At 48.0% G+C, this 21,974-nt stretch overlaps 4 protein-coding genes across 16 annotated transcripts in view; 2 read left to right on the top strand and 2 right to left on the bottom strand.

The window, feature by feature from the left end:
- Positions 1-2,259, top strand: part of nbeal1 (neurobeachin-like 1) — a 29,158-nt gene extending 26,899 nt beyond the window's left edge. For 4 of the 11 annotated variants that reach the window (XM_056431730.1, XM_056431728.1, XM_056431726.1 and 1 more), the window contains one exon: positions 84-2,259. In XM_056431730.1, coding sequence (XP_056287705.1) covers positions 84-191 — 108 coding nt within the window. In that variant the 3' untranslated portion in view covers positions 192-2,259. The remainder of the gene's footprint in view (positions 1-83) is intronic. The other 7 variants (XR_008833790.1, XR_008833789.1, XR_008833792.1 and 4 more) reach the window with 7 other exon arrangements.
- On the bottom strand, positions 1,721-9,746 carry LOC130204765 (uncharacterized). Of its 3 annotated transcripts, none has more exons than XM_056431733.1 (7): positions 8,132-9,746; positions 6,188-6,225; positions 5,149-5,460; positions 3,707-4,959; positions 3,429-3,566; positions 2,852-2,963; positions 1,721-2,503 (listed from the first exon to the last, which is right to left on the bottom strand). In XM_056431733.1, exons 2-7 carry the CDS (start codon positions 6,222-6,224, stop codon positions 2,430-2,432), a joined length of 1,926 nt encoding a protein of 641 aa, XP_056287708.1. In that variant the 5' UTR covers position 6,225; positions 8,132-9,746; the 3' UTR covers positions 1,721-2,429. The 3 variants fall into 3 exon arrangements, with proteins under 3 accessions (XP_056287708.1, XP_056287709.1, XP_056287707.1); XM_056431734.1 differs by lacking the exon at positions 8,132-9,746 and having other exon boundaries at positions 5,149-5,217; positions 5,293-5,460; positions 6,188-7,766; XM_056431732.1 differs by lacking the exon at positions 8,132-9,746 and having other exon boundaries at positions 6,188-7,766.
- LOC130204792 (adrenodoxin-like) lies at positions 6,951-12,416 on the top strand. The gene is made up of 5 exons (XM_056431758.1): positions 6,951-6,955; positions 7,670-7,906; positions 9,753-9,877; positions 10,952-11,081; positions 11,733-12,416. The coding sequence occupies exons 1-5, from the start codon at positions 6,951-6,953 to the stop codon at positions 11,839-11,841; spliced, it is 606 nt and encodes a 201-aa protein (XP_056287733.1). The 3' UTR covers positions 11,842-12,416.
- A 58-nt stretch (positions 12,417-12,474) lies between these two features.
- LOC130204764 (rho GTPase-activating protein 20-like) lies at positions 12,475-20,814 on the bottom strand. Its single transcript, XM_056431731.1, has 15 exons — positions 20,369-20,814; positions 18,164-18,249; positions 17,327-17,500; positions 17,030-17,179; positions 16,921-16,962; positions 16,719-16,803; positions 16,524-16,601; positions 16,361-16,427; positions 15,936-16,088; positions 15,698-15,864; positions 15,349-15,623; positions 15,091-15,283; positions 14,722-14,836; positions 13,989-14,641; positions 12,475-13,904 (listed from the first exon to the last, which is right to left on the bottom strand). The coding sequence occupies exons 1-15, from the start codon at positions 20,405-20,407 to the stop codon at positions 13,257-13,259; spliced, it is 2,925 nt and encodes a 974-aa protein (XP_056287706.1). The 5' UTR covers positions 20,408-20,814; the 3' UTR covers positions 12,475-13,256.
- Between the last annotated feature and the right edge of the window lie 1,160 nt (positions 20,815-21,974).

Here is a 21,974-nt window from a genome sequence, read left to right as displayed (position 1 = left end):
GGTTTTCCTTTGACTTCACGCTTTTCCTCTCCTCCACCCCTCCTCCATCCCACTTCCTCCTCTCCTTCCTCCGCTCTTCCCAGGTGCGCTCGGGCCAGATCACACGGAAGCTGTGGGGCTCCAGCAGGAGACTGACCCAGATCTCCTCGGGGGAGACGGTCTACGACACCCAGCAGCACGACCGCAACTGACCCCCCCCCCACCCCCTCGACTCCCTCCCCCCCATGCACATCCCACATTCCTGTCACCCACTTCGCCTCCATACCCGTCCATCACCACACGGTGTGCTTCATTCAGTCCGAGGAGCTCCCTCCGGCTCCTCCACTCTTTAACGGGCGGTGTTTTTAAGGTGCAAACTCTGCGCGCCCAACCACCTGTTGTGTGTCTTTTTTTGTCTTCCTGCTTTGGATTGAGCGTACGGCGCTGGCGCCTTTCAGTTCGAATTCAGCCTCAGCACCACCACCACCACCACCACCCAACCCCCCTGTGGCTCATCAACACTCGGCCAGTCATCACCATTTGTACGTGACACTAATGTTCCTCCATAGAGGCGCCACGTGTTCTCCGGCCTGCTCGGGATCGGTGAGCTCACTGCCCTCCTGTATGATTGTGTGTGTGTGTGTTGCCATGCTCTGTCAAACTATAGTTTCAAGTGGCCTTTCTGTCCCCCCCCCCCCCCCTTATCTGGCCTTCGATGCAGAGAGGCGGGCCTGTGCTTTGTAGGCGGAGACTTTTCATGGCCGTCACTCACAAGACCAAACCCTCTTGTGTGTATGTGTGTGAGTATGTGTGTGTGTTTTCCCTGGGGTATATTTTGTTGTCATATTTCTGCATGTGCTCAGCAACTTGGCGTCTTAGTTCGTACGCATAACTCGTTTGGTCTATTTTAGGATGAGGCGGCATCCGACACGGTGATGGAGAAGTCGTGGTTGGAGTTTTGTTTTTTTACCCGACTCGTTTTGTTCTAGAAACATCTTCAGCGTCCGTCTTTTTAACGTCGGCACGTCATTTCAGATATAGTTTTGTAAAAAAAAAGGGCAATATTCTCATATTGGACAAAACACGACATTCTCATGTGAACATGTGTCACCGCCGGACAGAGAGAAGCGGCTTCAAAGCACCGGAGGTTTTTAATTTACTTGAATCTGTGTTTATTTATGAGTCAAAGTAGACGCTTTTAAGATCCCTCTTTGTCTCTTGAGTGTGTTGTGTATGTACGACTGTTCTGACTGTTCTGACCTGCAGAAGAAGGAGAAAGACAAACTCCTCAGGGCTTAATGAGACGACACGGCTCCTTCGCCGGGCGGCTGTCGGCGCTGGTTTTTTCCCTGTCCTTTATCTCCAGTCTTCCTACAGCTTAACCACGACAGTAAATGCACCGTACCTCCCTCCATCTCATTCTCCTTCCTGCCCGTTGTGAAGTGACTGAGTTCTTCTTTTATGGGCCATCGAGGAGGCTTGCATGGAAGATCGTGTTGTTGGGATTTATTTCCACATGAAGCCACATTATGAAGCGTGTGTGCCTGGGGCGTGTGTGTGGGGTTTTTTTTAAGACAAGTTCTGTTTATGCGGTTCCTCTGACTCTGGACTATCGCAGACCTTGATTGGTTTGACTCATGAGTCAATAATTCGGTATTGGACACAAGGTTTCTCTAGTGTATTTTTTTGGGGAAGGGGGAGGTCTTTTTCATCCTGATTTTGTTTTTAGTTTTTATTTAAATGTCACAGCAGACCAATCCGTGTCCTTCTCCCGAGGCTCCTGTGAAAGACGTTTTTTCTCATCCTCATCTTGTCGCGCGGACAACAGACCACTGTTTGAGTTGTTCCACGACTGCAACAAACGGAGTGCCTTTATGTGTGTGTGTGTGTGTGTGTGTGGCGTTCACACAGGTCCCTCTCATCGCCCCCGACCTTACGGTCGATCTAATGAAAGCAGCATTCCAGACGTTAAACCTTCACGTTCAACGGAAGCCGAGAACACAGGACGTCAAGGCGTCTTCTTAGCAACCTGCTCTGTCACCAAATGGATGTGTGTGTCTGTGTGTGTCTGTCTGTGTGTGTGTATCTGTGATTATTTATGAAGACTGTATATAATGTACAGCATGATTTTTATTTCTGCGTATTTGAAATGTACTTTTGCACTTTCCAGGTACTTAATTGTAACAAATTGTTTTAACTTGGCTCCCTAATCTGTACAAACTGCTTTGTATACACACGTGGAAAAATGATCATTAAAGTCTTGTCTAAATTTAAAATGTATGAATTGTGGCTCATCTGTGTGAGGTCTTTACTCTGAAAGATAAGAACAAAGAGTCACCGCCACAGATAACCCACGCTGATGTAATATGCCAAGTTTTATTTGAGTGAATACAGAGATGGGTAGTTCAGATTAGTGTCGAGAGCCACCCGCTGACGTCTCTTTGTGGTGTTCATGCAGAGATCTGGTGGGAACAGATGGACGCTCTCTTCAGGTCGCAGTCGGCGGCCGTCCACCAGCTCTCAGCTGCAGAAAGTGACGAGTCAGCATTGTGAAAAGACAACTAAACAACGTACTGGTATTTATGAGAGCTATACGAGAGCTATTTATGTGTGCTAATGCGGGGAACAATAAGGAGGTATGTCTAAGCAGCTCAACGGGGGCAAAGATTCCTTCATGCAAGTTAATATTTGATCTTATCCAACTTTCCGTGATGTCATAAGACGGTTATCTGAACTCCACTAGTCGGTAACTCATTTAGATAAGTGTGGTTAAAGGTTTCTTTGTTTTTTCCTGCCTGCCAGATACAAGAGTCTTCTATGAGATGCCGATGGCGGATGCGAGTCGGTCACGACGTGTCTGGCGGGTTCTTACCCATCTTGAACATCTCCACACAGACGGGTTTATCGGTGTGGATGTTGGGGTGACCCGGCATCCAGTCGCTGTAGCTCCACGCCGACCCGTCGGCCCACGACGCCTTCTCGTTCTGAGGTGTGCGACGCAGTATATCAGTGGACACGCTGACATGTACAGTGTGGAGCAAGTATTCAGACCCTCTACTAAAGCATAAGCAGCAATAACAGAAGTATCATGAGAACAATACACTTGAAGTAAAAGAATGCAATGAAGAAAAGTGCCTCTTGTCCCATATACATAACATTTTATTACTAGATTGTTGATACTGTTTTGCTAGATGTTTGTTGCTTATGGCCTCGTTGACGCGTCATAAACAGATGGAACATTTGACAAATTAAGGTTCAACGGTCAACGTTTTACCAAGGTAAGAATAACACTATCTGTCCTGTTGATAGCGTATCTGATAATACTCTCCTTGGCCTCGAGTCTGTACCACAGTACAGGACCAGACCGTTGGCGTCACACCAAGTAAACACATTCATAAAGATGCTGATGTGAGCGTGACTCTAAAGGGGGGTAGTTGACGAAAACGTACCTTGACCGTGCCTCCCAGCCAGGTCATCACAGGGTTGCTCTCGCCACCCTTGGTCACCAGGGAGACCAGGCGGCTGTGCAGATCGCCAGTGGCAACAGATGCAAGCTCAGCATTTGGGGCGAGTGCTCTGCACAAGGCCTGAGAGAAAAGACACGTAACAGTTTTGAGATTTAATCTGCAGTATTACAAACTGGTTTGTCTTTGACACAATGGGTGACATGGGCTCTCCACTGTCACTCACTGTCTGTCGTGGTAATGTGAGATGTCCCGTGTCTAACCTGTGCAGCTTGGAAGGCCAGCGGCGTAGGGTTGAACTCATAGCAGTTTCCATCGATGACCTCCCCCTTACATGCCACTGTCTTTGTCTGGAGCCCTGAGGTGGAAGGTGCATTGCCCTGTCTGAAACCCTCTGGGATTGTAAGAATGGGTTCAGTTCCCTGTCTGAAGCCATCTGGGATGGCCATTATGGGTTCAGTTCCCTGTCTGAAACCCTCTGGGATTGTAAGAATGGGTTCAGTTCCCTGTCTGAAGCCATCTGGGATGGCCATTATGGGTTCAGTTCCCTGTCTGAAACCCTCTGGGATTGTAAGAATGGGTTCAGTTCCCTGTCTGAAGCCATCTGGGATGGCCATTATGGGTTCAGTTCCTTGTCTGAAACCCTCTGGGATTGTAAGAATGGGTTCAGTTCCCTGTCTGAAGCCATCTGGGATGGCCATTATGGGTTCAGTTCCCTGTCTGAAACCCTCTGGGATTGTAAGAATGGGTTCAGTTCCCTGTCTGAAGCCATCTGGGATGAACATTATGGGTTCAGTTCCCTGTCTGAAACCCTCTGGGATTGTAAGAATGGGTTCAGTTCCCTGTCTGAAGCTATCTGGGATAGACATCCTGGGTTCAGTTCCCTGGCTGAAGCCATCTGGGATAGACATCCTGGGTTCAGTTCCCTGGCTGAAGCCATCTGGGATAGACATCCTGGGTTCAGTTCCCTGGCTGAAGCCATCTGGGATAGACATCCTGGGTTCAGTTCCCTGGCTGAAGCCATCTGGGATAGACATCCTGGGTTCAGTTCCCTGTCTAAAGCCATCTGGAATAGACCTCATGGGTTCAGTTCCCTGTCTGAAGCCATCTGGGATAGACCTCATGGGTTCAGTTCCCTGTCTGAAAATATCTGGGATAAACCTCATGGGTTCGGTTTCCTGTGTGAAATCATCTGGGATCAACATGGGTTCGGTTCCCTGTCTGAAGCCGTCTGGAATGAACCTCATGGGTTCAGTTCCCTGTCTAAAACTATCTGGGATGAACCTCATGGGTTCGGTTTCCTGTGTGAAACCATCTGGGATCGACATTGGTTCGGTTCCCTGTCTAGAATCATCTGGAATGAACTTCATGGGTTCAGTTCCCTGTCTGAAGCCATCTGGGATGGACATCATGGGTTCGGTTCCCTGTCTAAAACCAACTGGGAGATGAGAAGCAGAGGGTTCCTCGACCCGGACCCAACCACCACCATTCTTCTGGGCTGGAACATCAACAGGGACTGGAACACCAAAGACAAGGTTACAATAGATTACACAGGCTTGTTTAAGTGTAGTGAGATTATATGGAGTACATAAAAGAAACATAACAAAACAAAGTCTATAACCATAATAACAAGTAGAAGTACTGGAGAATAAATCCTAGTTGAGTTTCCATAAATCCTGACTATTAAACTTTATGTTTTTTTCACCCTGATCGCTCAGCCAGTGTCTTCTCGCCATCTCCCCGAATCCCTTTCCCAGAGAAGGACGGACAGGAGCTAGAAGAGGAAATGTGAATATGAAATGGAACAAAGGTTCACGTAGTTGTGGATTGTGTTTGTTTCCACACTCACCCACTCGCCGGTTCATCTCGCCCACGTGCTCCCGCACACGGCCGGTGTTGAGGTCGACGAGGAATTTCCTGGAGGGCTCGGTGCCCTGTCGAATGTCCTCATGGAGCTGGTAGGTCGAAGACGTCTTCTGCAAACGTCGAGGGACTGCAAGTGGGAGAGCTTGGAGGCCTGTTGAGGGTAATTTACTTCTTTAAATCAGCATCATGGGGCCGATTATTGATCACTTTAATACACGGAAGGTCTATTTGAGTTTATTTAGTGTTAAAGATGATCGCATGCAGACAGAAACCCAGTGATAGTGACTTTTTGGCTATTTACACTAATTATTAACTACTGAGCTAGAATAATATTTTTTTTTTCTTGAACAGTCATAAATCAATGATAGTAAATGTCTTATTTCTGTACAGTTTAGTTGCTTGGATTACACAGGCTGCAGTTTTGCCCTGAAGCTGTTATTACTATTAACTGTTATTACATTTCATAATCCTTTTTTTATTTATTTATATATATTCTCCAAATAAATCAAAGTAAATATGTTACAGGAAAAAATCCCTGAGTGTCGGTTTGAAAAAGAATGTCATGAACATTTACAGAGAGACCGTTATACTAATTTTCATTGTAATCGCTTTTTGTGATGTTAAAGAAAAGCTAATGTCTAATTTTTTTTTTTTACAGTTATTTGTTAAAGCTATTTATTTTTTGCAAATATTCCGTGATCTCCATATGGCACACGGTCAATATTAGAAAATACCTGAAAAATAGTGTTCTAATAAATGATCATTACAAACTCTTAGAATCACATAATCTGCTAATTAAAGCATTCAGTAAGTTGTGTAACGGGATGAATTGTCTTTCCATGTCTCTTAATGTATGAAAGAAGATTATAAGATCTTACCCGACAGCGTCAGGAACAGCAGCGAGAACTTGAACATCCTGAAAAAAGCCAAAAATAACCAGAGAAACTTGCCACTGCTGCGCGCTTCTTCTCACTGTCTCTGAACCTGGAGACTGAGACACCTGAGATAAGCGCTTAGAAACCAAAGGCGTCTATATATCACTGTCTTGGTCATAAATCACGACTAATAACAGTAAATAAGATTATTGATTAACCTTCATGTCCCATAGCTTGATGAAAGCTGATATCGGATGCACGTTGCCCTCTGGTCACCCCTGAGGGCAAAGTGTTTGAACAAAGTGCCAACAACAGCCAATAAAGCAGCATCTACTTTCTATTATACTGTCCCCACATGCACTGTACACTTCCTGTTTTCATGGGTTTGTAAATATGTTGACGGTGAATGACACTTTGTTTACATCGAGGGGGGCTCGATCAATATTTGTGGACATGGAAGGAGACTGGAGGCCACAAATGGTGTTTTTTTTTAGTACCGGAGACTTAAAGGGTTATAGACAAACCTCAGGGCCCCTGATTTCTAATTTTCCAAATAAAATCATGTTAGTGGAATTTTAGTATGCCTTATCCAGAATGACTTGTGTGAGGATGCATAAGGTTGTGTTGTCGTGAAATAACTGATTTATTATTCTGTATCTCTGGTGACATCCACTGCTGAGGGGTTTACGACAAACTAAATATATCATGTCAATAAGAGAGCTTCGTTGTCCATAACAACCCGGTCCTATCTGCTTACAGCCTAGGCATGTTGTGATTTTAACATAAACAAAGATCAAGGTTGCATATGGCGTCAACGTTCCCCCACTGAGGGCCGCTGTACCGTCGCTCTGCCGGCTGATATCATACAAAACGACCGTAAAAACTCTCTCGAACCCGGATTGGTAAACTTCTAGCAAGCACGCGGGTGAACCATGTCCAGTATGCTGGACAAGCACTGAGCGTTTTCTATTGGCGGAATCAAGCAGTCAAGCTAGCCATCAGTCAGCCACCGCTCAGCCGGAAGCGTGCCGTTAAAGCTTTCGAAATAATAGTATACAAAAACTCCTGTTTATGAATGATAAAGTATGTGGCCCGAACGACAACTTAACGGAAACTTTCTCCCACTAAGCGCGAGCTTCATTTTAACCTCCGGGTGGCGTCATTTCGAAATATGTCCAACCTTCTTACATAGTTACATCGTATGGTTGCGACGCGTTGGTTGCGAACGCTTTTATTTCTAAAATCCAGGACCGGAAGTTGTTGCGTTACGTCGACGCTCTCCTTTGTCCTTGCTCGGAAACACATCGGGATCGCTCACGTTTGAGGCTGGACTACATAAAGCTGGGCAGCGTGATTGCGGCTGATAGCGTCCGCTTTCTTCTCGTGGCGTAACTTGTTTTAGTCGCAGTTACCACACGCTCGTGCCGGAGTTACGCAATGAACGCGACAGAGTGACTCCTCGAAGCTAACAGCTAGCTAGCTCAGCTCGGGTCGGGCAGACACCTTCGGGTTCGTGTCCGTCGGGAAGCGAAGCGCTCGAGCCGAAGTGGGCCGCGTGTTCCGCAGGTTCGGGTCCCACCGCCTCGCCCGGGCTCCAAATGGCTTTCGTAACGGCGCTACGAAGAATGGCTCACGTGAGGTTACGAGAGTACCCGTGGAGGACCGCGGCAGTAACTTCGGCCGCCCGGCTGACGGCTCAGCGGGGTTCACCGGCGGCTCACGGTAGGCAGCCTCACCGAGAGAGCTTCACCTTTAACCGCCTGGAGGGTTTTACACGTGTTCTGTCTGCACCGTCACCGAACTCCATTCATAAAAGTAGTTTACACTTTTCTCACTAGCACTCACACAGACACCAGGTGCACCGTGAGTGAAGACGGTTTTTATATATCGTGAGAGGATCATCGGGACACACACGCCAAGCAGAACGCAATTTATTAAGGTTTTTACTTTGTTTGTTTCTCTGGGAGTGTCGTGGATCAACCGGCTGGACGATGACTTTAGAGTAGAGCTTCATGTTTGAACTATGGCTCAGTAGTGTGGTTACTCTGACGTGTGTTGCACCCATATAATGTGTTGTCACGCGAGATGTCAAAGATGACAAATTAGAGTAAAAAACAAAAAAAGGGTAATACAAATCATAAAAACAAACTTTAACATATAGGTGAACATAATTAATCAAGTTTTTTTTCTAAATAAAAAAAACTGAGTGGCAGTGTGTAGTGTCATCGTCTTGGCAACGGCTGAGGCTGAGAGGCCAAAGGGCTCCATCCTCCAAAGCCCGTGGCTCGGCTCTCCAGGGCCAAACAACATGTTGAGTTGCGCAACGCCCCGTTGGCCTTAAACTAGTTGAGTCCCTGAGAGCCCACGGACTGGCCCTGACCCCCCAGAGGCTATCTGGTTGAGAGAAACAAAATCACATTTGTTTCCAAGTCTCCATTTTTTCCCCTTCATTTGATCTCTCTTAAAATGTCATGTGCTGCAGGAGAGTGTCCTTGAGTTTAATATTAATGGGGGGGGGGGGGAGAAAACAATCGTGCTCACTGAATAGGACTTTACTTAAATTGAATGCTCCTTAGGTTGAGTTATGCGCATTTGATCAATTTTTCACCCCAACCCTATGGCAGAATAGTAGTTTGCCAATTGTGTATTTATTGTGGCTGTGGAGTGGAACAGACTCTGTGCCACAGAGGACTCACTGTTCCTGCTTTCAGGCTGTGTGCTGCTCAGGGACTTCAAAGTTCAAAGCCCTGACCTCTCTCTTATTTGCATATCCTGCTGCTGCTGCCTCTCGCTGTGGTGTGACGCTGAAAATGTTTGCATCTTATTAAATATTAATCTGCCGCTTGACCCGTTCATCCACAGCGGCGTCCTGCAACATCAACTAAAATAACCTCACTGAACTCGGGCAGACTTATTTTTATAATGCGATTTTCAGTCCCACTAATATCGACTTTAATGCTTTCATTATTCATAATCTTGTAAAATATCCTATATTAATATTGACTTAATGAGATGGATTTACGACAAAAATGCTGACGAGAAGAATCCGGTAATTAATCCGCGGACCACGTGAGGAGGTGTAGTGAAAGCTGTGATTGAGACCTTGTTGATTTTTAGCTTGTCATTTATTGGTTCGACAAATCTGATTATTGGTGTGATCTTCCTGCTTGGTTAAAAACAACATAGTCTACTTAGTCAAAGTCACTATAAACAATATATCAGAAAATACTGATTATAGAATTCTATTTCTTTGACAAAGATGTAGGGAAAGTCCTCGCATTTTGGTTTTAAAAATGACATGGACGATTACTCAATGATCAATATAGTTACCAGGGAAGTGTTTCTGTTTATGGCCCGCCCTGAAGACCTCTGGATTGGTTATTTACGAACATGAACAGTAGAACTGACCTCTTCTCCCCCTTTGGCCCAACTGTAGTGATGCGCTGTGGCCACTAGAGGGCAGTAGTGCAGGCTGGTCACAATGAGTTGTCTTAGGGTCTCACCAATGTGCGTCAGGGGAGGGAGGGAATGTGGTTTTAGAAAATAACTCATTGTGTCTGTTTTTCAGGTTGGACAACAAGGTGACGGTGACCTTCATCAACAGAGACGGGGAGAAGGTCACGGCGAAGGGGTCGCCCGGAGACTCTCTGCTCGACATCGTCATTAACGAAGACCTCGACTTTGATGGCTTTGGTATGGGAATTGAACCCACGGCCCTCTTGCTGTGAGGCGACAGTGCTACCCACTACACCACCGTGTAGCCCCAAGTCATAGTATAGTATGCCAAAATATGTCAAAATAAAAGTCATAGTTTAGTATGACAAAATAGTATGTCAAAATAAAGGTCATAGTATAGTATGCCAAAATATGTCAAAATAAAAGTCATAGTTTAGTATGCCAAAATATGTCAAAATAAAGGTGATAGTTTAGTATGCCAAAATATGTAAAAATGTAAGTCATAGTATAGTATGCCAAAATATGTCAAAATAAAGGTCATAGTATAGTATGCCAAAATAAAGGTCATAGTATAGCATGCCAAAATATGTAAAAATAAAAGTCATAGTATAGTATGCCAAAATATGTCAAAATAAAGGTCATAGTTTAGTATGCCAAAATATGTCAAAATAAAAGTCTTTGTATAGTATGCCAAAATAAAGGTCATAGTATGCTAAAATATGTCAAAATAAAAGTCATTGTATAGTATGCCAAAATATGTCGAAATAAAAGTCATTGTATAGTATGCCAAAATAAAGGTCATAGTATAGTATGCCAAAATAAGTAAAAATAAAGGTCATAGTATAGTATGTCAAAATAGTATGTCAAAATAAAAGTCATAGTATAGTATGCCAAAATATGTCAAAATAAAGGTCATAGTATAGTATGCCAAAATAGCATAATAATAATTATAATAACCATGACATGAAACACAAAGGAGTCTTTGTTATGGCAGCTTGACATTAACCAGGAGAACACAACAAAAATAATCATAAACATGGCCTAATTACCAAATTCCAAATATGAAACTAAATGGTTTATTTCTTTATTGGCTTTCTTCCTGGACTTTGTTGGTTTTTACATCAATTCTGTTTATTTGTTTTAGCCCAATATGACAAATTTGCCTCTAAGGGCTTTTAAAATCTGTCCACATACGACATTCCATCAACGTCATGAGACCTTTTAATGTTTCAAGGATATTTCCCCTGATGGGATCTATGTATTTCTGTATTCTGTGAGGTACACCTCATGCTATCGACTCTGTGGTTTCAGGGGCGTGCGAGGGAACCCTGGCGTGCTCCACCTGTCATCTCATCTTCACCGAGGAGGTCTACCAGAGTCTGGGCCCGGTCACGGACGAGGAGATGGACATGCTGGACTTAGCCTACGGCTTGACGGACACGTAAGAACACGAGATCTGAGCGATGCTGATGAGATTTGTTGCCGGTGATGAGATTAGTACGAGTTAATCGGCGTGGGACGGCAAGCTCCTTCATTAAGGAGAGCCGTGGCGTCTCCATCGTCTCTCTTTTGGGCCGCCCCCAAGTGGCCAACCAACCCGTGGGCTGTGAACTCTCTCTCTCAGCACTTGTTGTAGTTTTGCGTGTTCCAATATACAAACGGGCTCCTAGAGATGAAGACGTTTTATCATTTTTTGGGCATGACAAACAATATACTATTTAACTATACACAGAGGAGAGATGGACCTATTTGAGTTAGTTGAAATTCATTTTCATTATGCCTTAAAAATGATTTGATTAGCATTTGGTTGTACATTTTACGATGATATTTTATGGCACACTACGACATGTTTTATTTTTTTATTACCGTTTCTTCGTTCACTTATTTGAACATTGAATTAATTTTTTTCTTTGAACTACTGTGACTTTTATGATTGTCTTTTTTATGATTTCTTTCTACTCTATGACTTTATAAATCCATGTTCGCGGCAGACTGTCCTTGGACTCCTTTCTAACTGCCAGGATGTGTTTCTGCGGGTTCTGTTGCACCGTTTCCAGTTGCTTAAGACTCAACAGTACTTTTCTCCCCACAGATCTCGTCTGGGTTGCCAGATCTGTCTGACGAAGTCTATGGACGGCATCGTGGCCAAGGTCCCGGAGAGCGTCGCCGACATCCGCCAGAGCCAAGACGGGTCCTCTTAACGTCTCCGCCGGCGCACCGGAGGAGGGGGGAGGTCGCCACGCCAGGTCAGAACGGAGGCTCGCCTGTCGACCCGACTGCCTCAGGAGTGTTTCCTCCTCTTTTTTTAAACAACAAAAAACTCCAACTCGCAGACATCGACAATCCGCTCTCAATAACCAGGATGTGAGAATTTGGACACGCATGAAGACCAAATCATTTTAAAATAGTCAAGATACTCACTGAACCACGAGAGGACTTTGTAGCGTGAGGCGTCTCATCCCAACACGAGATCACCCGTCCTGATTTTAGGAGTCACATGTATTAACTCTCTAGTTCACGGCCGTGCCTTTCATCACCGAACAAAGTGTCTCTGTAAGTATGACCCGAGGTATAAAGTCATATTCACTAAAGAAGGTAGCAACAGTTCTCTCACACACGCACGTATACCCCTATTGTCTGATCAGATTCACCATATAACCATTTAATTTCAGATGTGATTGTACATAGCTAGAACACACACGTGTGTGTTTACATATATATCTATATTTCATGTATAGAGGGAAAAATGATGTAATAAAAATGATTACCTTGCTAACGGCAGTTTCCACATGTTATTTAAAATGAGCTGTTTTCTTCACAAATGAGAAGCAATAGTTATTTCATCCTGTCAGGTCATTTTATTCGCGAATAAAAGGCGCGTTAACAGCGGTTGATACACGTGAAGGAGGCGTAAACATTATGAAGCGACAGCCTCTATCGAGTTCTGAGCGGCATGAAATGCAAAGCTTGAAAAACCATATTTACATCATAAAAACATTGTGACATGATGCGTTTGAAGGTCAACACGTTGGCAACAATCAGATCAAATCTACCAATTCTACGTGAGATTTAAATACACAAGCATTTAAACAATTTACGTCATTTATGACCAAATATTCAGTTCACTTAGAAGACTTCAGGACAAACGGGCCTTTAAGTTCTTAAAATGTTCCATTAAAACCCTGAATAGTAATCGATCACACGTCGGTTAAGAGACCAACATGATGTTATAAGCGGTTAAGTTTAGTCTCAGTGTAACAATGTAATCGTTAACGTGTCGATTCAGGAAGAGTGAGGCCAGCGAAACTTCATTTAGTAGAATAGTGACACTGACTTCATTATTTACTTAGCCATCAGGGTATTTCCACTGATTAATTTGAATGAGATTCACCACAATAAAAGGCAACAGGTAGTTTTAAATTGGCATATTTTAACTTCATATAGTTTAAAAACAACTTACCAAGAGGATCCTTCAGTTTGGTCTTTCATAAACGTTTTATTATTATATAAATACGGTAACAAAGTCGGGCCAAAATAAACACTTTCCCTTCATGGAACTGCTTCTCTCCCTGTTGGTTCTCCCAAAGCGGACTAAGTCTAGGTCCTGGTCCTGGTCTCAGACGTAGGACTCTTCAGCAAAAACCAGCTGGTCAAAGTCCGGCTCGGGGTCGCTGCACCTCCTCAGCAGCTCCCTGCGACTCTCCACCAGGGCGAGCGCCACCTGCTGGCCGCTGTGTGGGTCGGCGCGCGGGTGAGAGGAGAAGTAGTCCCTCACCGCTTTGGTGGCGTTGGGCGAGAGGCAGGAGCGGAACTCCCCCTCCGCCCCCCGCGGCGCCCACCCGGAGACCTCCGGCTGCGGGTCGCTGGGGAGCCCGGCGCCGCACCCCCCCGCCTCCTCCTCCGCGGAGTGCCGCTTGAACAGGGACAGCGACGGCCCGCTCTGCCGGTAGAACAGAGACGGCGACGACAGCTTCCGGGCGGCGGAGGCGGCCCCTCCGGGATCGGCGCCGCTCTGCTCGGAGGTTGGCGAACAGTCCGAGGACGAGAACCAGGGGGGCGTGGGGAGCTGGAGGCTCCCTGTGGAGCGGTGGTGGGAGGGGGGGCTGGAGGAGGGGGGCTTCAGGCCCGGCCTCCCCTTCACGCGGCCGCCCTCCCCTCCTGCATCCTTTGAGCCTCTGCGCGACGCTCTGGGCAGAAGTTTAGCTCCTCCCCTTTCGCCGTCTCTTCCTTTCTCCGGGACGAGTTTCCCACTCGTCTCCCACGTCTGTGGGGGGGGGGGGGGGGAGATGAACCTCACATCCTCATTCACACCGACAGACCATAATAAACACGAGACTGACCCACTCACCTCCTGCTCCACGGGGTCCGGTTGGGTGAGGGACAGCCGCCGGCCTTTCTTCAGACAAGAATTTGGGTGGAGGCCCCTGCAGCCCTTTGTGGGCCCCCGGCTGAGAGCTTCTTTGGACGGGGAGCCCTTCTGAGTCCCCGGGGCCAGGAGTCCACCAGCAGAACTAATGGTTCCGGGTGCAGAGGGGAGACGGGAAGCGGGAGACCTGGAGGGCAGAAGCCCCCAGGGGACGTCACCGCGGGGGGAGCACAGGGAGTCCAGCGAGTCCCCGGAGGAGCTCGCGGCGGGCCCCTCTCTGGGGGGTCCGAGTGTGTCTGAGAACTCCTCGTCCCCGTCGGTTCCCCCCGGAGCGCCGCGCGGCCGGAGCTCTGTCACGTACGCGATGGCCGGCGCCGATTGCCGCCGCCGGTCCAGGGACAGCAGCTCCAGGGCGGAGGACACGTCCACAGTTGGTGCATCCCGGCTGGGGTCCGGTCTCCGGTCGGAGGGGGTCTGGCGGGGTTCTGGCGGGTCCTGGTCGTAGTCGCTGAACGTGAGGATGGAGTCCAGGCTGCCCTGCAGGGTTCTGGGTCTCAGGCCGCAGAGGCCCGGGGAGTCCAACTCGTTCTCCAGACTGTCGTAGGAGGAGTCGGTCAGCGGGTCCGGCGGCGGGTCTGGAGGAGAGGGAGCGGCCGTTAGCTCCGCGTGACGTCACAGAACCGCTTGAGCCGACGCCCGGGTCGCGTCTCCGTACCTGAGCCTTTCTCCTCGGGGTCGAGTCTTCGGGGCGGCCCACCGAACAGCGAGGAGGGGTCCTCGCCCACGATCTGCTGACAGTGTTCGATCATGAACTTCACCAGCTCACAGACCTGAGGACCAGAACCGGGGACATTAAGCTACTGTAACAGCTGAGGTCCAACGGGCTTTGCCACTCCTCAAGGCCACGCGGCTTCACGCCCTCTGGAACTTTGTGCTTTTGCGTTTGTCACATGACAGAAAGTCAAACTAGAGGGTCGTGGTTCAGCCCATGTGGTTACCCGTTCCCAAACTAATCAACCTCTCTGGCTCGGACCGTACGGGGTGTCCCAGTCCAAATGCCAGGGGCGGCCGACGTTCTTCTTACCTTCTTGGTTCCTTCTCCCTCCACCTCGGGGCTGCAGGGCTCCCCCGGGGGCCACAGCATGCTGGGAGCGATGCACACCGACAGGTTGAAAGTGGTCATCTGGTTCTCGTGGGCGTTGCCCTGGATACCGTGCAGCATGGCCAGCAGGTAGCGGAGCAGCAGGGCGTTTTCTTTGGGCAGGCGGCCAATCATCCTGCAGAGACACGAAGACCGTGAAGCCGCGCGGCGGCTCTCCGCCGGTGAAGATGGAGCCGTTACCTCTTTATGTCCCGCACTTGATCTTCCTCCTCCTCTTCCTCCAGCACGTCCATCCATTCTTCGTGCAGCTCGCAGCGGAACAAGCTGCTCGGGATGCTGCGCAGGAAGTCCTTGAAGACTCCGGCGATGAGGAAGACGTGGTCTCTCGTCAGCGGCAGCTCCACCTCGCCGCCGTCCAGAGAGTCCCGCAGCTCCCGGACGGCCCGCGCCCCCGCCGGCCGCCGGAAGATGCCCGGCGTCCCCGAGCCCTCGTGGTACAGGAACGCCATCATGTCCTGGCGGGGGGGAGCAGAGAGAGTCTGGCTTCTCCATCGGTGACGGCGCGAGAGGCGAGGGGTGCGGCGCTCACCATGACGGGCCGGGGCAGCGCGTCCTCAACGCACACGGAGACGAGCGGCCGGCCGAACAGGCGGCCGCGCGGCGAGAGGGCCGGCTCGTTCAGGTGAGGGGAGGAGCCTCGCCAGAAGGCCCAGGTGATGAGGGAACGCCGCCTCTTGAGCGGCTTCTCAGACCACTCTAGAAAAACAGAAACATATCAGCTATTTTCTATCACTTTTTTTATTTCTTATTAATATTTAAGACGTCACCTGCAGACATGTGCTGCGCCTCAACGGGGCGTGGCTTCATGATGAACTGGCACTGCTTGTGCACCTGCATCTGCTCCACCTGCGTGGCCCTCGGCCCCTGAGACATCGAGTGTCTCACATGACTCATCTGGATGCTGAAGGGAAACTCGTGACCTGAGACCGAGGACAAGAAGGCGGAGCTTCACTCCCTGGAGCTCAAACATCAACAGGGCATCGTGTTATTAGTCGGCACACACACACACACACACGGCGGCCCCTTGCCTCCACCCTGATGATTACAGAGCACACACTCTTCCCTGGGAATGAATGGCGCTCGTGTGTTTAAAATACAATTTAAAGCGGTTAGCGCACGGCCACGCCCCTTTTCAGAGAAGGCCAAGCTGCAAATTAAAGACCACGGTGGGATCTGATCTTCAGCCACTGACCAATCAGAGGATAGGGGGCGTTGTCCCTCTTGGAGATGACCCACAGCTGGAAGTCTTTCACGTTGCCCTGAGCGGAACGGAGACGAAGACGGTCAGAGGAGACGACTCAGATCCTCAGAACTTCTGTGTGAAAACTACCTGATAACATACGAGTTTTACTCACTATGATGCTGAACTGCTGCAGGGCCAGTCGGACCACCTCATTGGCTGAATCCCAGTTGCTGACCGGGAGCGTCTTGGTCTACGCGGGGAGAAGGACACACATCTCAACACTTAACCTGGAGGGGGTCCATCAAGAGGAAGAGATAGAATCTTCCTCATGTTGAGATGAGATGATGGAAGTAGAGATCAAACTTACAACGGCAAACGTGTCGATTCCCTTCCCGTACACTCTCAGGGGGATGGTTTTGGGTTCCTCCCTCTCTTTCTCCTCTCTGATGCGACTGGAGAGAGTGAGAGAGAGAGGGGGGAGAAGGGGAGAGGGAGCGAGCGAGGGAACAAGGATGCGTCACGTCTCCTCTTTACACGTCACGTGGACACTTCATGATGGCGGACGTTACCTTTTGAGGAGGGGGAGCCATCTGTCTTTCACTTCTGCCGAGCTGAGCGGGAGCAGAGAGAGACCATGTTATCTAGATGGATTCACAAGTGTGTGTGTGTGTGTGTTACCTAAACGTAGCCACACAGTTGCAGGTGGGCCAGCCCATAACGAAGCTCCTCTCTGGGTTGGTGCTCCCCTCACACACCTCGTCCAAGCAGTCGGCCGTCCACATCTCACACACACACACCTGGGCCTTCGACTTGAAGTGGTTGGCCGATCTGTGGAACACACACACAGAAAGAGAGAGAGGGAGAGAGAGAGGCCACACTTAGACTCAGGTGTTAACCTCTGAATGGCACGAGGAGCAGCCAAAATGTACACAGGGATTAAGATGCAAACACACACACACACACACACAGGCCTACTTGGCTTTGGCGATCACCAGCGTGTCACTGAAGAGGAAGAGGTGTCTGTCCTGGGTCTGCATGCCGGTCTTCAGCTGGGCGTGTCCGTGGAGGAGGAACGACCTATCGGAGCCGCCGAGGAAGGACTGGACCAACGAGCAGCTCTCTGGGCTCACGTGAACCAGGAAGCTCTCTCTGGGGAACACCCGGGGGGGCGGGGCCAACGGGGCGCATGTTTAACAGGCGGCTCAAACAATACAAAGAGTTCAAATACATGGAAGCATGTGGAGCGTCTCACGAGGAGACGTGTGAGTGACCTCGCTTAGTAGATTATTCAGAATGCTGATGTTTTGGTACATCGGGTCCGCTTCGCGTCCTTTGACTTGCGTTTGGGATTCAATAACAGATTGATAAGCGATCAAAGCGCTCCTGCTTATGTAAATTGTGTTTCGTGATTCGAGTGGCGAGGGCAGCGCGGGGTCAGGGGATCTTAAAGTGGCGCTTTTCCCAGGCGAAGATTTGAAAAGAGATCTTTCAAAATTGCGAATAAATTGGATAACGGTCGTGTTGCTGAGCACAGTAAATGCACTTATTGAATAATTAGTTTCTAAATCATTGATGTCTTTATGAAGGCAATTTTCGAGTTTCATTTCCTGGTTGAGGGCCAGGTCGCAAACTCCCCCCCCCCCCGGAATGACGTCATTGGTTTTTGCACAAAAATGAATCAGTCACAACCGTCGGTCATATTAACGGCTCTGTGACATCGTCAGAAACACATTTATTTGATGATTATCATCTCAATAATAGAGTTTTTAATTAACCCCGCTCCCAAAACAAGCCGCCCCGATGGCGCCGTACCTGGAGAGGGTCTTGGGCCGGGTGAGGGCCTTGGTGAGGACCAGCGACGGGGCGGATTGCCGCCGGTAACTCTGAGACTTCGTCCGCTACAGGAGACAAAGTGGATCGATAACTTCATGTCAGGAACAACACATTGATGCATCATAAACATTTACTCTGAGTTAGTCTTATGAGTCCATCGTGTTTCCTCGAGCTGAGAACGAGACGTTTACATCGACATCGGGACGTGATCCTCTTCGATGAGCCCTCCTTGTTGCCACGGTAGCCCAGAAGGGACAAACTAAATAACGGCTCTAAACGGCCTTTTCACATTTCAGGGTCACCTGAAGGCCACCGGAAAAAAAAGGAAGGGGTGGGATGAGCGAAGGTGCAACCTAGACCCTCGCCACTAGAGGCCACTACATCCCACGCACTGCTCCTTTAACAGCAGAGCTGAGCACAACACCTGAAAAGGCTCAATTCCCACAAAGAGCAAGAGAGAGAGGGGGGGGGGGAAGATAACTTCCCTCGTGCACATGCCATGTTTACCCTGCCCTCCTCATCCATCACGCCGGCGGCCGAGTGAAGCAGGAGAATTTAAACGCGGAGGAATGTCGGCGCGTGAAGATAAAGCCGTGAGGAAAACATTGTAGAGACTGTGTTGCCTTCAGGGCCTGGCGGCCCCGAGAGGCCTGACCTCGCTCACACAGTAAACACACAGACGGAGGCTCTCGATGGACCGGTACGACCCGCGGGCCGAGGGCCACGTGACCGACGGAGGCGACTGGAGGACAGCTGTGGCCGACGGGTACGTCATCAGCTGCGCGCTAAAGAAAGCTAAAAGGAAATCCCCGACTCATCCCGTGAACTCCTCTGGCCATCTATTCCAGAAAAGTCTGTTCCGGTCACCAGAGTGTCTGGGCCTTCGATAACCTTCAGTCCCACCTCCACGCGGTTCTGACCTTTCACAGAGTCTTATGATGGATGCGGCGGGGTCGCACCGCGGCGGCACATTCCTCACGCCGCGGCCGCAACACGACAACGTAACCTTTCACTGAGAGGAGGAGGAAACAGCAGCTCACAGGTACATGTGGCTCTTGTGTTGGGAAACAGACAGACAGTCACGCACCAAGTGAGTGGATACAGAAATACATAAAGGAGCAATGCACTGAAACAGGGGTATTGTTAAGAGTTACATAATATTAGGCCAAAAAAATGTAAAGTTGCTCGCATCATAGTAATATATACTATATATATATATATATAATATGGTTATATTTCAATATATATCTATATTTATATATATAATAAACATAATATATATATATATTTATATATATTATATATATATGCACACCCAAAAGATAACATGACATCCCGAGTAGGCACAGAGGTTCACAGTAATACTCATGACTATTTTCATTATCAAATCTGCTGATTACTAGCTAAACATATTGATTCCTCGTTCGGCCTTTAACTGTCCGAAAATGGTGAGAGGAAAAACATTTGTCCCTCAGTGGTTTTTCTGGACTTTGAGAAGCGAAAGAACGAGAGAGATAACGAAGTAGCAGAGCATCACGTTGGAGAAGCTGCGACCTTCAGATTAACTTTTAACCAGCAACATTATTAATGATGTGGTCATAAAGTCCTTCTGAAGGGGTCACACTGAACACGCTTGATGACACAAAATAACACAAGCTGTAAAAGACTCCAATCTTTGCGTTCTTAAACATGTAATGAACCTTTCATAAGGACACACTGTATATTATTCCCCAGGCACTCATACATTAATACAATCTGTGTTATTAATCATGTATAAACTCACACTGTGAATGAATCAGGGAAACCACGTGGTGAACGAGATGAAACAACTGGTTCATGTTTGTATTGTGGCTGATCACTAATAACAACACATTGTTGATGCCCGTGTCTCCCTCAGCTGTGTGGCGCGTCCACGCGGCTGTGAACTAACGTGGCGCGCGCACGGGGACAATTCACTCATTCCTGCAGCAGCTACAAGGAAAACACGATGGTGTTCACGATGAGACCAGACAAGCGTGTCTGAAGAGAGACGCAAAAAAAGTTCACCATTCGGTCCAGAGACAAACTTCTTTGCGCATGCGCGTTACACTGTTTTTCTTCACTTTTACGCGTGAAGCTCTTAAAAACAATGAGTTTTCCGACGTAACTATTCACGAGTGCCCGGGAGCGCGGATGAGATCCTACCCGTGTGTTGTCCTGCTGCTGCGGGGACATGGTGTCCATCCAGCCGCCGGACGCAGCGCCCTCCCCGCGGCTCACCGTCCCGCTGCCGGCGGGGGACGCATCACCGAGCTCCGTCTCCCGGAGAAAGAAACCATCCCCCAGCGCGCGCTCCTCCCTACAGACTCAGGAGGAGAACGTAGGTCTGCGAGGACGGACAATGGAGTGGAGAATAAAAGAAGGAGAAGAAGTTAATCCACAGCCATGTCTCCCTCATCAATGGAGGGCTGTACCCAAAGCCACCTCCTGTCTGGATTACAGTCACGGTGCCACTTCTTAATGCGTCTTTACGCGCAGGAGGAGGAGGCGCCAGCACGCTGTAAAAAATAAAAATAGGCCCATCTATTTTTAAACGAAATTACTGCGCTGGTTCAGGGTTGAGCCCAAAACAGACAATAACAACTGTCGGGGGAGAATGGTGCTCAGAGTGAGGCATATCACTCAAGATCTGCTCATTAGCATAATACAACACTTTTACAACCAAGTGACGTCATTATGTTTCAAGTTGTGTAAAGTTGAATAAAAGTGTAAAATATTGACTTTCGTTGGTTTAATTTTGCTCAAATGAAAATACATCAAAACATTTCAAAATAAAATTATTATTCACGATAATTGTTAATATGTTCTCCTCCCCTGAAGCAAAAAGCCAAACTTGCATTCATGATTTATACTTTTTCTTCTCTTTTTTTAACACTTTAGCATTACATATATAAACTAATTATATACATTATGTGAAAAGGGAGGAAGGTAACGCTTTTGTTTTTTAAAGAAACAGCAGAACATATGAGAAACAAAACTAACTGACTATTTATGGAGGAAATAAGGACATTTAAAAAATATTAAAAATGACTGTTGCCCCAACATCGATTGTCCTTCTAGAAACAGAAGTGGGCCACAAACTGGGCTAAAGCAGAACCAGGCCAGACACAGAAGAGGATTCATTCCCCAAATTGGTTTCAATCGTCCCCGTTAAGGAACTGGATCACTCCAGTGATTTTCTCCATGTTGGTAACGAGCCGCCTCGGGCTGCAAGAGAAGAACCGAGAAGAACCGAGCGGATCACAACATGACAAACACTTTTATTCCTCCCCCTCATACACGACGCAACTTGCAAACTACTTTAAGTTTATGGCGAAAATGACAGTTAATTAAAATCACAAAGAGACAGGACTTCCTACAAATATTTTATTTCTCTTCCCCATCAGATACAGCTGCAGAGACATTCACTCACGTGATGACTGGATATCTAATAGAGGAGCAGTTAGTTTAGGGACGACCACGAAGAACCAACGCCCAGCAACAGAGTTCCTGTCAGGTTGAGAGGTCGGCCATCTTGTTTGGGCCCAGATCCTCTAAGGTCTCACCAATGTGCCGCGCGTCAGGGGAGGGAGGGAATGTGGTTTTAGAAAATAACTCAATTTGTGTCTGTGTTTCTCAGGTTGGACAACAAGGTGACGGTGACCTTCATCAACAGAGACGGGGAGAAGGTCACGGCGAAGGGGTCGCCCGGAGACTCTCTGCTCGACGTCGTCATTAACGAAGACCTCGACTTTGATGGCTTTGGTATGGG

The sequence above is a fragment of the Pseudoliparis swirei genome, chromosome 14 (genome assembly GCF_029220125.1).
Source record: "Pseudoliparis swirei isolate HS2019 ecotype Mariana Trench chromosome 14, NWPU_hadal_v1, whole genome shotgun sequence".
Lineage (NCBI taxonomy): Eukaryota > Metazoa > Chordata > Actinopteri > Perciformes > Liparidae > Pseudoliparis > Pseudoliparis swirei.
This window is presented reverse-complemented; position numbering and strand designations above follow the sequence as displayed.

Bases quoted from the DNA above. Each gene is read 5' to 3' on its own strand.
- LOC130204765 (XM_056431733.1), bottom strand. From the start codon at position 6,224: ATGTTCAAGTTCTCGCTGCTGTTCCTGACGCTGTCGG. The intron at 5,461-6,187 runs GTAAGATCTTAT...TACCCTCAACAG, and splicing joins GCTGTTCCTGACGCTGTCGG to GCCTCCAAGCTCTCCCACTT. The intron at 2,964-3,428 runs GTACGTTTTCGT...CGCACACCTCAG, and splicing joins GGCTGGGAGGCACGGTCAAG to AACGAGAAGGCGTCGTGGGC.
- LOC130204792 (XM_056431758.1), top strand. The intron at 7,907-9,752 runs GTAGGCAGCCTC...TCTGTTTTTCAG, and splicing joins GGGTTCACCGGCGGCTCACG to GTTGGACAACAAGGTGACGG. The intron at 11,082-11,732 runs GTAAGAACACGA...TTCTCCCCACAG, and splicing joins GCCTACGGCTTGACGGACAC to ATCTCGTCTGGGTTGCCAGA.
- LOC130204764 (XM_056431731.1), bottom strand. From the start codon at position 20,407: ATGGACACCATGTCCCCGCAGCAGCAGGACAACACACGG. The intron at 15,865-15,935 runs GTGACGTCTTAA...CTGTTTTTCTAG, and splicing joins GGCGCAGCACATGTCTGCAG to AGTGGTCTGAGAAGCCGCTC. The intron at 14,642-14,721 runs GTACGGAGACGC...CCTCTCCTCCAG, and splicing joins CCCCGAGGAGAAAGGCTCAG to ACCCGCCGCCGGACCCGCTG.